Source organism: Bacillus rossius, chromosome 1 (assembly GCF_032445375.1).
Source record: "Bacillus rossius redtenbacheri isolate Brsri chromosome 1, Brsri_v3, whole genome shotgun sequence".
In the NCBI taxonomy this organism is placed as follows: domain Eukaryota; kingdom Metazoa; phylum Arthropoda; class Insecta; order Phasmatodea; family Bacillidae; genus Bacillus; species Bacillus rossius.
The window spans coordinates 19216585-19228694 of record NC_086330.1 but is presented as its reverse complement, the minus strand read 5'-3'; the positions used below and the strand labels follow the sequence as shown (position 1 = coordinate 19228694).

The 12110-nt window shown below is 34.2% G+C and overlaps 1 protein-coding gene across 2 annotated transcripts in view; it reads left to right on the top strand.

Moving 5' to 3' along the window:
- The window catches only part of LOC134532924 (fibrillin-2-like), a 275398-nt gene that overhangs the window by 241851 nt on the left and 21437 nt on the right, over nt 1-12110 (top strand). For both annotated transcript variants that reach the window (XM_063369992.1, XM_063369983.1), the window contains exons 42-45: nt 781-893; nt 2597-2729; nt 7103-7351; nt 9801-10004. In XM_063369992.1, the coding sequence (XP_063226062.1) occupies nt 781-893; nt 2597-2729; nt 7103-7351; nt 9801-10004 (699 nt within the window). The remainder of the gene's footprint in view (nt 1-780; nt 894-2596; nt 2730-7102; nt 7352-9800; nt 10005-12110) is intronic.

Here is a 12110-nt window from a genome sequence, read left to right as displayed (position 1 = left end):
TATTACATAACAAGATTTCTGTGTCTAGGAAGTGATTTAGCCATCAATGAATTCTTCTTGATCTTAACTGTCCACATGTATAGTATCTCTTGTATTTGTAGGCATAGTAAAACAACACTACGAAAATGTTTTCAAATATGTATTAGAGTGTTAATTTAAGATGAAAATACATGTCTTACTAGCACCTACGTGAAATTACCTAAACATAAATTATGTTTGTGTTGTTCTGCATTTGTAATTTGTGATTTTTTTTTTGCAGTGGACTATGGTGTAAATACAGGAAAATAGCAATAACCAAACAAATTTCACAAAATCAAATGTTTCCAAACAAAAAAAAAATATTTACGGTACTTCATGTTATGGTTCTAGGGGCAAACTTTTTATCCTTGACAATAATTCTGTAAAAGTCTATATTATGATGAACATGTTAAATTTAAAAAAATAAAAAATGGTTTAAAAGCATAATTCTAGTTTCATAATCAGGTACTATACTTAAGCTAGTTTACTGATCTAATTTTAGTGTGATAAAATTTACTCTCAAGCCAGTACAAAACTGAAACAGATTATATCATATATACATATATGTATGTATGTATGTATGTATATGTACATATATACATTTTTTTTTCAGATACCACCCACATGAAAAAATATTTCATCTCAAAGCTATAATGTTTCCAAACTACTTTCAGGCTGATTGCTTTAACATGATTGAAGCTCAATGACACCAGAACTGTACTTCGTGGAAGTGAACTTAAACTGGCATGTTTCCTGTTGCAGATGACAATGAGTGCCTGAGCGTTGCCAGCGTATGTGGCAACGGAACATGTACGAATGTTGAGGGTGGTTTCGAATGCGCGTGCAACGACGGGTTTGCACCTGGCCCGATGCAGGTCAGTAACAATCCAATTGTTAAACAAATTATTATTAACCGGAACACGCTTACTACTCGCAATATCCATGTTTTGTTACTGTTTTCTTGTGGACTATGAAACACTATAGTGTCGGACGCAGCATGCTAGACTAAAACACAATCTTGTTATCCTTGATTTTTGGACGTAAATCACTTCTTTCTTCATAATTTCTAAGATATTTACTTTTAACAATAACAAAAATTTAAGATTAAAATACTACTGTCACATGACATAAAAAGAAACAGTTTTTCATTCATAAAAGGCATTTTAAAAAAGTTAAATCTATTGAGTGCCAGGCAAAAGTAAGGCCTGGCTAGTGGCCTGATTTTATGTGCATTTGACATTTGAGGAGTCTTTATGGCTGGATACACAAGCTGTAAGAGCATGTAGCACTAAGAGCACAAATGGCACACGCCTCTATGGGCACGGCACCAGTCTTTGTATTTGTAACACGCCTCTAGGAGATAAAGAGTGACACTATTACTTCAAGGTGGAATATTACTGTTAAAGGTTCCCCGCATGTCCTTTTACTACTTACAATAATGTGCCAAAAAAAATTTCTTGCATTGTAGCTTTTTTTCACTGTCCAAAAAATACAAATTACAAGCAAAAACCTCCAAATAAAACTTGTACAGGCAAGTAAAACGTTTCTCAAATGCTATTCGTAATCAAACACTTTTAAGAAATCTTGAGCAATTTGTAAAAGGCACTTTAACTCTCAGAGCTGTCCATGCTGTTCGGCAGCAGTGAATCTCATGTCTTATCCATAGTTTTAAACAGGAAAATATCTAAACATAAAAAATAAAAATAAAATTGCTTTTTAAATAAACACCTTCACACTTAATTGTTAAAGTTACAATTTATTATTAGGTGTGACATCTTTTGCCCCATCATTTTGATTTCTTTTCTGTTTACTCCGATTATTACTTGTGTTATGCACTTTTGGTTTATTTTTTTAACTGTAACAGCCTTAAGTGTTAAAAAAAACATTTACCATTTCATGATGAAATGTCTCATATTTTGTAAAAACTAAAAAAACAGCCTAAACGGATGCTCTTATTGACCGAGTTGCTTTGGGTTTATCTGTGATTTCAACTTATTCAATGGCTTGCAATGTTGATTATCATTTGAATTAGAACACATCAATCTATTCAATAAAATTGTAATTAACTTCCAATACTTTGCATACGTGGCTTAAAATGTTGCTTTCAAGCAAATTAAAACGTAACATGAGCATTCTTGATGTGAATTTCATGTTTAGGTAATTAAAATTTTGGTCCTATCTCAACTTAAAAAAAAAACTTATGAATAAAATGTGCCTGAAACTACATTTTTATGTTAAGCCAATGGTTTAGCATACATTCACACAGTGTCAGCATAAATATTTACAACCTATATAACTAACAATTTTTTTTACGTAACTTTTAATATTTTTTTTCCTTTATGCATTAGAATGGGTACTTAATTGTTGTCATATTAGTTCTAGTGACATCAAAATATATATATAATTTTCACTCTTTTGTTTAAGTAATACTGAAGGACAAAATAATTGGTTCAAGTTTTTTTAAAGCCCCTATGGAAATCCTGCTAAAATATTGATAATTGTTTAACTAGCACAAATTGTATGATAATAAAATATTTCCAAGAATAATAACGCTGGTTGAACTGTGCCTGACACGCAGGTGTGCGAAGACATCAACGAGTGTCTGGAAATGGGTAACCAGTGCGCGTTCAGGTGCCACAACGTCCCTGGATCCTTCCGCTGCATCTGTCCGTACGGCTACGCGCTTGCACCGGACGGAAGGCACTGTCAAGGTAGGGACGCTTCGCCTGGACGCTGCAGACAACCTTGATAAGTCATCGGTAGAGACATGCAAAATTCGCGGATTCATTTCGCGATAGGCTAGCATCAAAACAACTATACCTTCGTACCGCTTCTGCGATTGGCCCACATTTTATCCGGGGAACTGTGAGCCAATAGGAAACACTAAACCAAGAAAGTGCCGAATTACGGACAGCCTAGTTGAGACGTCTCACGCGTCAGTAGCCAATGAACAGGTGTCATTTCCGCGAGTATTTAAAGGACTGTGGAGTCTATCCTAGAGGTCAATGAATCCGCGAATTTTGCAGGTCTCTAGTCATCGGTAACAGAGATAGTACGCAACTTGAAAAAAAAATGTGTGCCTGGAGTCCACGCGCGACAGAAGTGAAACTTCTTACTTATTGTATCATTAGGTATAGAAAACACAACTCTCTTTGGCTGAGGTGGCAGATAAAAAAAAACACACAAGTATGCGAGTGTTAAATTATGCTATTTCGCAAGTATGCAAGTGTGGAAGTATGCAAGTGTGCGAGTGTAAAGTAAATAAGTGTGCAATTATGCAATTGTGCAAGTGTAAAGTATGTAAGTGTGCAATTATGCGATTGTGCAAGTATATAAGTGTGCAAGTATATAAGTGTGCAATTATGCAAGTGTACAAGCATGCAGTATGCAAGTGTAAATTATGCAAGTGTGCAAGTATGATGTGTCATACCTCTCCCCTGCCATCTACTCCTCTACCGGTTTCCCCACCATATACCTAACTACGTATTCCCCTCATGCGATAGGAAATTTCGTAATGCTCGAAAATTGTAGGCCCTTCAGCAAAGAAGTTTCACTTTATAAGGTTCACAAGAAGTTTGTTGAAGTCAGGCCAGAAATAATGAATGGATTCCTACAGCTCTGCTAACCGAATGTTCTTACAACTTGACTGTGTATAAGCTACAGTAATTACTAATTTTGATCAAGCTATGAGAAAGGATTCTTATCTCTCTATAGGCAGAGGGAAAAAATTTTATTTACAATTTCTGTGACTCCACAAAATTATTTCCAAAATTAGTAAGCAGGTTTTCAAGTACATACATCATTAACAATTACATAAGAATTTTTTTTTGTGCAACTTGACAACTCAAAAACATAATTTAATCATTGATAAATCAAACATGTATTACTCTTGAATTATGCTAAATGGGTGTTTTTTCTCCCCAATTTTCTTAGATATACTACCAAGATTTGTTAGTTTAAACTATTCTCTGAATTGTGTAATTGACTAATGTCATCCCTTTTTATAGGCCCATAAATGGTTTAAAGTGAGATAGTAAACAATGTAATCATACTTGTAATCCTCTCATACTGATATTTTCACTCAAGATTTTGGCATTGTCAAACCACCAACACAGCAAAATAAAACTTTCATTTAACATTTTCCTGTAATTTAATTCTGTGTGAAATTTACAAAATTACAATACTAGCAAAAAAATGTATGTATGTATGTAACATGTTTTTATAACGACCTGTTGGTAATCTATAGATGTAAAAATTCAACCTACGAATGGTTGTGCCTGCAAAACTCGAAAAGTAATTGATCGATTTACTTGAAATTTTGACACAACGTTGTATTTCAATACAAGAGTGTTTTTACAGTGAAACTTAAAACAAAAAATATCCAAATATTTTCTTGGGAAGTCCATCATTTTTAAACTAAGAAGCATTAATTTTGATGTTATGGTGTGTTCTGTTAGAAATAAACATTTAGGGGTCTGAGCATATTTGGAAAAGAAAAAAAAATACATTTTTTAATAGAATTTTTATATATTTTATTCACATTCTGCTAATATGTAGTTTAGAACCTAATTATCTCTGGAAGGTCTGGCAATAAAGGAGATTAGACTCTTCTCGGAATGAATATAGTCTCCTTGGAATGCGCACATAAAAACTAACAAAATAAAAATGACTCTTACTGCTGTCTTTATTGGAAGCATTAGACAATATATTGAAAGACTTGAGAAATAATCAGGTTCAATTTGGTGGAATATTGGTGTTACAATCCGGTGACTTCAGGCAAACGCTTACAGTTATACCTTGCTCAACACCAGTTGATGATTTGAATACCAGTTTGAAATATTCAACTTTTTGGAGCTCAGTAAAAAAAAAATTCATTTAACAACAAATATGACAGTTCAGTTTCATAGCTATCCAACAGCTGACATATTTTAAAGACAAATACTCGAGGTCGGTAACGCCACTGTACCAACAAATCCAGAAACAGGGAAAATATCCTTCCCATTTCATTTTTGCAATATCATGAATTCAAAAGAATTAGTAGATAAGGTTTTCCAAAGCATCAAAACAATTTATCCAATCACACATGGTTAAACAGAAGAGCCATTCTAGTGGCTAAAAATGTCGACAAATATAATATGAACATCACCATTCTAAACAGAATCGCAGGTGAAACAGTGACATACAAATCCACAGACAAGATAAACCAAAGTGACGTAGTGAATTTTCTGAAGGAATTTTTTAATTCACTCAGTGTTACCAGATTACCGTCACACATTCTGAATTGGAAAATTGAAGTGCCAATTATATTACTCCAAAACATTAATCAGACAAAGTTATGCAATGGCACATGATTAGCAGTTAAAAAAATGATGAACAATCTAATTGAAGCAACAATTCTGATACGACCTCATAAAGGTGAAGACGTACTACTTCCACGAATACCACTCTTTCCGGCGCATACTCAATGCTCAAGGATCGGTAAACCATCTGATATTTATGTTTATGCAGAAAATGGACAAACAAGAAAAGTAATCCAGCCACTAGGTTTAAAATTTAAAATAATAATAATACTGATATGTGAAAAAAATATATTTTTTTCTTCCTTTTCCTTCATTTCACAGCATAGCCACAGCAATGCAAAGCAGGGTATTAAATTGAATGGTGTTACCTCGGTAAATCTATGTTCGCTAGAATACTATGATTTACTTTCCTATTCAGCAAAACATTTCCAGGTTTAGCCTAGTATAAAATAAAATTCCATGACCACAAGAATTTTTTTTTTAGCGGGGATTTTACATTTTAAACAAAACAAAAAAAGGACACGTGTTTGAAAGCACGTCCAAGGGAGAACACTAGCTATGAAACAACTAAGAGCTACGTGAGTTCAGCAAAAGATGGTCTGAACTTTGATGCCTCACCTAAAATGTCAAGTTTCTATTATTATGTACTTTTTATCTTGAGGCTAAATGCAAACATCATCCAATAAGAATTCATCTAGTTGAAAGTTTGCACATTTAAGCCGACTAACATTCTGCTCACAAAAATGGTTTACTGTTAACCCTAAATTGAGAGACTTGAAGAATGAATTTATTAAAGTTATTTCAAATTAATAATCAGCAATAGGCTTTGGCACGTTTCATTATTGACCAGAAATGCTTTTTTTTTTTGTACTGAAGACAATTTTAAAAATTACTAAACTAACATCAAAACCAACATACAAAAATTTAAGATACGTATTCACTTTTTTTTACACTCTAGTGATGGGTTTATTTAAGTATTTACTACTATTGGAGCTCAACTTCACTTGGAGCCATTATTTATTCTGGGTTTGTTTTATATTCAGGTTGTATTATTATTATTATTATTATTATTATTGCTATTATTATTATTATTATTACTACTATTGCTATTACTATTACTATTATTACTAAACCGTGTATGTTACTACGATTTTCCTCTCTACATTTTCCTGCCTTTCAAAAATATTCCATTGAATCTCGAAAAATATTTTTAAAATTTAAAAGGTTTCGAAGTACTTTAACCTTAATTTATAGTTTTATAGTCCACTAGTCAAAAATATTTATTAGTAATTTTTAATTATCTGTATTTGAAAATAACATGTTAATACATTAAATTACATGTATATAAATTATTTATTTCATTACATTTTTTAAAATTCAATAACAGCAAATTTCAAATCTTGTCTGCTTTACAACTGGTACGTAACAAAAATTTTGTTTCGCCCTATGAATACATTCTTAAATATTGCATTAATTACATACAAATTACGTAGATACAATTAAAACAACAACAAAAAAAAGAAATACAGTACAGATCTTTAACATTGACTCTAATTAAACTGGTTTTGCAGTAGGTATAACAATGTAAAATATAAAACAACACTAAAAATATGTAATATACATGCATGGAATTTTTAATATAATAGTCTAATATTAAAAGCAAAAATAATTTTGAATTCTTTGCTTGAGACAGAAAAAGTTCCTGGTTTATTAAATAAAAACCATTTAACAATTTGCATTACATATCCTGGTTTATAAATTTTTTTTTTCTGTGTTTCTTTCAGATGTTGATGAGTGCATGACACCTGCCAACAACTGCAAATTTATGTGCAAGAACCTGATTGGTACATTTGTGTGCATTTGCCCTGATGGGTTCCAACAAGTCGGCCTCACCGACGACTGCCGTGACGTGAACGAGTGTTCAACCACTCCAGGCATTTGTCGCAATGGGAACTGTGTGAACCTCCATGGCAGCTATCGATGCGACTGCTTCGAAGGATTTGTACCCAGCCATGATCGGAAGCAATGCATAGGTACGAGGGAAAAACCTATGTGCTCAGTTAGACATAAGCTAAATCGTGAAGGGTTGTTTTCTGTTGAGAACTGTGAAACTTACAGCAGCCTTCAGGGGGTGATCTCAAAGCTTACCATTGTGTTATGTTTGAATATACTAATTTACAGCCTAATGAAATGAAAACAAATACAATAGTTAAAATTTCAGTAACAGCACTAAGGCCTGTATTCCAAGACACAAAAATAAGGGTTTAGGCGTTAAATATGCTACACCAGTATCATAACCGTATTTCTAGTGCACAATAGGACACGGCCAGTACTTTATTTTCAGGGAATAGATTTTGGCGTCCTATCCATTGTTAATTTGTTACCCGAATTCCGTGCATGCACAGATCTCACTTTTTCGTTGATTTTGTCCAGATTGCTGAACCGCATCTGGCACCACTAACTCGTTTGTAGTCAATTTTGTGATAATCAGGGGACGTATCGAGCAGAAGGGGTGCCAAATGAAACTTGATGATAGCAAAACTATCCTGGAATACATTTTGTACACTTTAATGGTCATAACAAGAAATAATCACAACTTTATAAGTACTTAAAAAATTTTTAAACGCTGTTCTATTTTTGTGCGATGGTGCAATATATAGTATTATTGCTATTGCATTAGTATTGATAATTGTGAAACGTCTGCTAGAATGAGTTGAAACTAGTTTCTAGCCTCACACAGGGCAGTGTTTATTAAAACAGTTTCTGATATGGTTCCTTACTGGGATTTGGTACACGTTCTGGAATATGGCCAGCGAGTTAGGTTACGATTGTATTCCAACAAGGCAGCCCTTATTCGCTTCCTTACCCAAACGTCTTGGAATACTGCCCTAAATCGGTCTTTTTCCAAGAGGCTACCCAAAGGTAAAGTAGAGCCTCTCCAAATGACTAAAAAAATTAGAATGCTTTCATTATCACAATATCGTAAAACTGATAAGTTTCCATAAGTGCACGTAGGTATTTATTTTTATTTGTAACAAATACACACAACACAGTTCATTTTTGAATTATTGTTTACTCTTAAAATATATTTTGACTTAGCCAATAGAGTCCCTCAATCCACAATGTATTAAAATGAAAAAAGAGAAATATGTATGGAACCCCAATAGAGAGCTTTAAAATAAAAGAAAAAAAATGGTTCATGTACTTATTTATGCACGTTAGAAGTTATACTTAGCATACTAATAAAAAAAACTAACTTTAACTTTAATTTTGCATGCAAATAATTAATAGAAATAAAATAATAAAAGGACTGGACTGATACTATAAATAAGATTGATAAAGTATATATTCAATCAAATTAAAATTTAAATAAATACTCATTATTCAATATTAATAAAAACTTATGTATAAAATTATTTAATTTAGTAAAATAATCAAGATAAATTTTAATTAATAATGAAAATCAATATATATGCTGAGTGTTTAATCTCATTTATTAATTTTAAATATATATCAAATAATAATGGCATAATTTATAATGCAAGTAAATTATACATATAATAATATAATTTCGCAAACACTCCCATGTAAACGGCCAGGAGACAACTAAACCTTACACAGACACACCCTGCCAGCGACAATGGAAGCTTACAAGCAACCTGACATTGTTATTCGAATGGGAACATAATCTCACTTACATAAATACACTTGAAAAAGTTTATGAACACAATTTCCATCACTAATAATCACAATAAATAAATATTTGTAATGATATGTACCAATATTCGATATCAATCACTAAAGTATTTACGATTTAAAAGAACATTATAATTTTTATTTGTATGTAGCCTTTATTTATCCTGTGAAAATTTTGTTGCATGGTGTGCTTTGTAAAAAAATTTCTCTCATCATTTTTTCATAATGTGCCTAAAAAAAAATCTTCAAAAAAACTGGCTATACATTTTCTTAAACTAGTAAAATTTTAAGTTTGAAAATTGTTGAGCCAACTAGTTATATACAAATGTATAGTGTATTATTAATAATTGTAAATCATAATCACAGAATATTTGTTATATATAAAAACAATGTATGTATAATGTCCAAAAAACAAATATTTTTTCAATAAATTATCTTAGCTTCATACATGTTACATTTCCAATACTTGCGGACAGAAAATTCCGTACATTCTCCGTGTTAAAGTTATCCATGTGCAGTTGTTAATGATTCCTTAAATAATGTAGATACTTACTGTGGGCAAAAATTTCCCAAACTGTTTAGCTTTGACGACAGTTAACTTTGAATGTGATATTCATTATGGCTTTAAAAAAAATTAATAGGCTACTTAAAAAAAAAGCAAAAATAGGGTTTTTCTATAGTTTTTGACTAAAGTGTTGCACGTATGTTGCATGAATGCAGGAGAACATTAATAAGCCGTGAGTCAGGCTAGGAAATGTCGCGGTGGTTGTCGGGATGTGCCGCCAGACCAGCGCCAGGGCTACTGCTTCCGCCAGCTGACGGGCGGACGCTGCACGTCGCACACGGGCGGGCTCATGTCCGTGACGCGCGCCGACTGCTGCTGCACCATGGGCGCGGCGTGGGGCCCCCAGTGCGAGCCCTGCCCCTCCCCCGCCTCGGAGGACTACCAGGAACTGTGCCTCGAGTCGGGCTACGCCGTCGACGGCCACGGTACGTGAGGGCCAGTTACCCCGTGGCTAGAGACCGGAAAAAATTTGCGTATTCATTTCACGATACGCTAGGATCCAAACAACAGTGCCTTTATACAGCTTCTGCGATTGGCTTACAGTTCATCTGAAGGACTTTGAGCCAATGAAAAAAACCTTCAATCAAAAGAGTATCGAATCGCAAGCGTCCCAGTTGACAGGTGTCACGAGTCAATAGCCAATGAGCAGGTGGCATTTGCCCGAGTGTGTAGAGGGTTGTGGAGTCTATCCTAGAGGTCATCGAAAGCGCAAATTTTTCCGGTGTCTACCCATAGCCCTTCTCCCTGCTGGAGAGGCGTGGCACACCCACAACTAGGCCTGTGTGGATGCTGGTTTTTTGATGCAAAGCGAATATCAAGTTGAAAGCATAAAATATTCGTGAATTTGAATCAAATTGTGAATATTGTTCTCGATGAAGCTGTATCACACTTATTTTACAAATTACTGGACTGAAGTAAAAAAATAATAATAATAATTGTTTAACATTTTTTAAGTTTGAACCGATCAAGTGATTAACCAAATGGGTCCTATATATGTTACATCATTCAATAAAAATTATTAAATAACCATGCATAATATTAATATTGGGCATTCATAATAGCAAACAGAGAGCCTTCTTTCATTTTTTTTTAAAGTAACCGGTGTTATTCAAGCAAAACATACACAACACAAAAAAAAATTTTAATGAGCGAATCTTATGCTTTGATTGTTTCAATGCTCTGCAACAAACACGAAGTTTGATATCAGTCGTGAAGCTTTACATCACAACCGAAGCTTCAAATAAAACAAATAGCAAATTTCCTGACAAAGTCCAATCAATATTGAAAAGAGCTGCTGGGAGTAGTGTACCTACTTTTACAACAGATCGGATGATCACAAAAATGCCCTAATCACCTACCACTATTTCCCCAGCGTCTACTTGCCAGCGGATGTGCGGCTAACTTTAAATAAAAAAAGAATTAAAACTTGTTTGATTGGATAGGATTGAAACTAGTATAAAAAAAATAAACACAACACAGCAACCTGGCTAGTAAACAAACAAACAAGGTTTCTGTAGTGCTAAAGCAACACATGTACACCTTACACTGCATCGAATTCAAGTGTCTAGTGATAAGTCATATTGATGCTGGTGTTGCAGAGTGTTTTAGGGTCAGAAATCATCATAGGCATCATACAGAATTGCACGAGCATTAAGTCAATCAGCACTGTTATCAGTCAATGAGCTGCCAAACCCAACACCAAAACATCTTGCATGCTACTCGCTGCACTGTGGCACAATACATAGGTCGACATTTCGCCTCTAGCTTCAATGGGGAAATTTCCAAAAGAAAGTTATGTCAGTTCTAAACACGTACAGTGAAAACAAAGCCATTGCATGCAGATAAAAAAATTATTCTGCAAATTACATTACTTGTCACGCATGGAAAGTTGACCCACAAACAGCTAATGTAAGCTTCCTATTTCACCGCCTCCAAGCCTGCTGCACAAAATTCTTGTTTGCCACTGTTCGTTAAAAGCAGCAAACGTTTCATTAAAAAATATCAAAATAAGTTCTTTTTTTTTTTTTTTTTCTGTGCCTTAGAATGCATACACAAACAAGAATACACTTTGCTCCAACACCAGAAATAAAAAGAGCGAGCTCACCGATAAGTCTTGCAGATCTTGGGTGGGCAGCCAGCTCTATGTCCGTCGCACAGTTCCCGTGATTCGCACTGTCTCGTACATCGCCAGGTTCGCGGCCTTGCGCCCGCCACTGTCAATTTTCACTTCATCGCGGCCGGCTCCCGAACTGAGTTCACAAGTGCGCCTTGAGCGTGCGCGCTCGCAGCACTCCCATAACACACAGTCCTATACTAAGAGCATCACTCCAGTAGACACGTAGCAGTCGCTACCAACCCTGAACTCATTAAGTCCTAGCTCACATACTTTATAACAATCTGCCACATGAAAATTGACAAACATATAATATAATACCAAAACAACACTTAACCAAGCAAAAATATTTTGGACAAACTAAAGACATTTACATGGTAATTTATAATAACCAGCATTTTTAGCGTAACAGCATGCC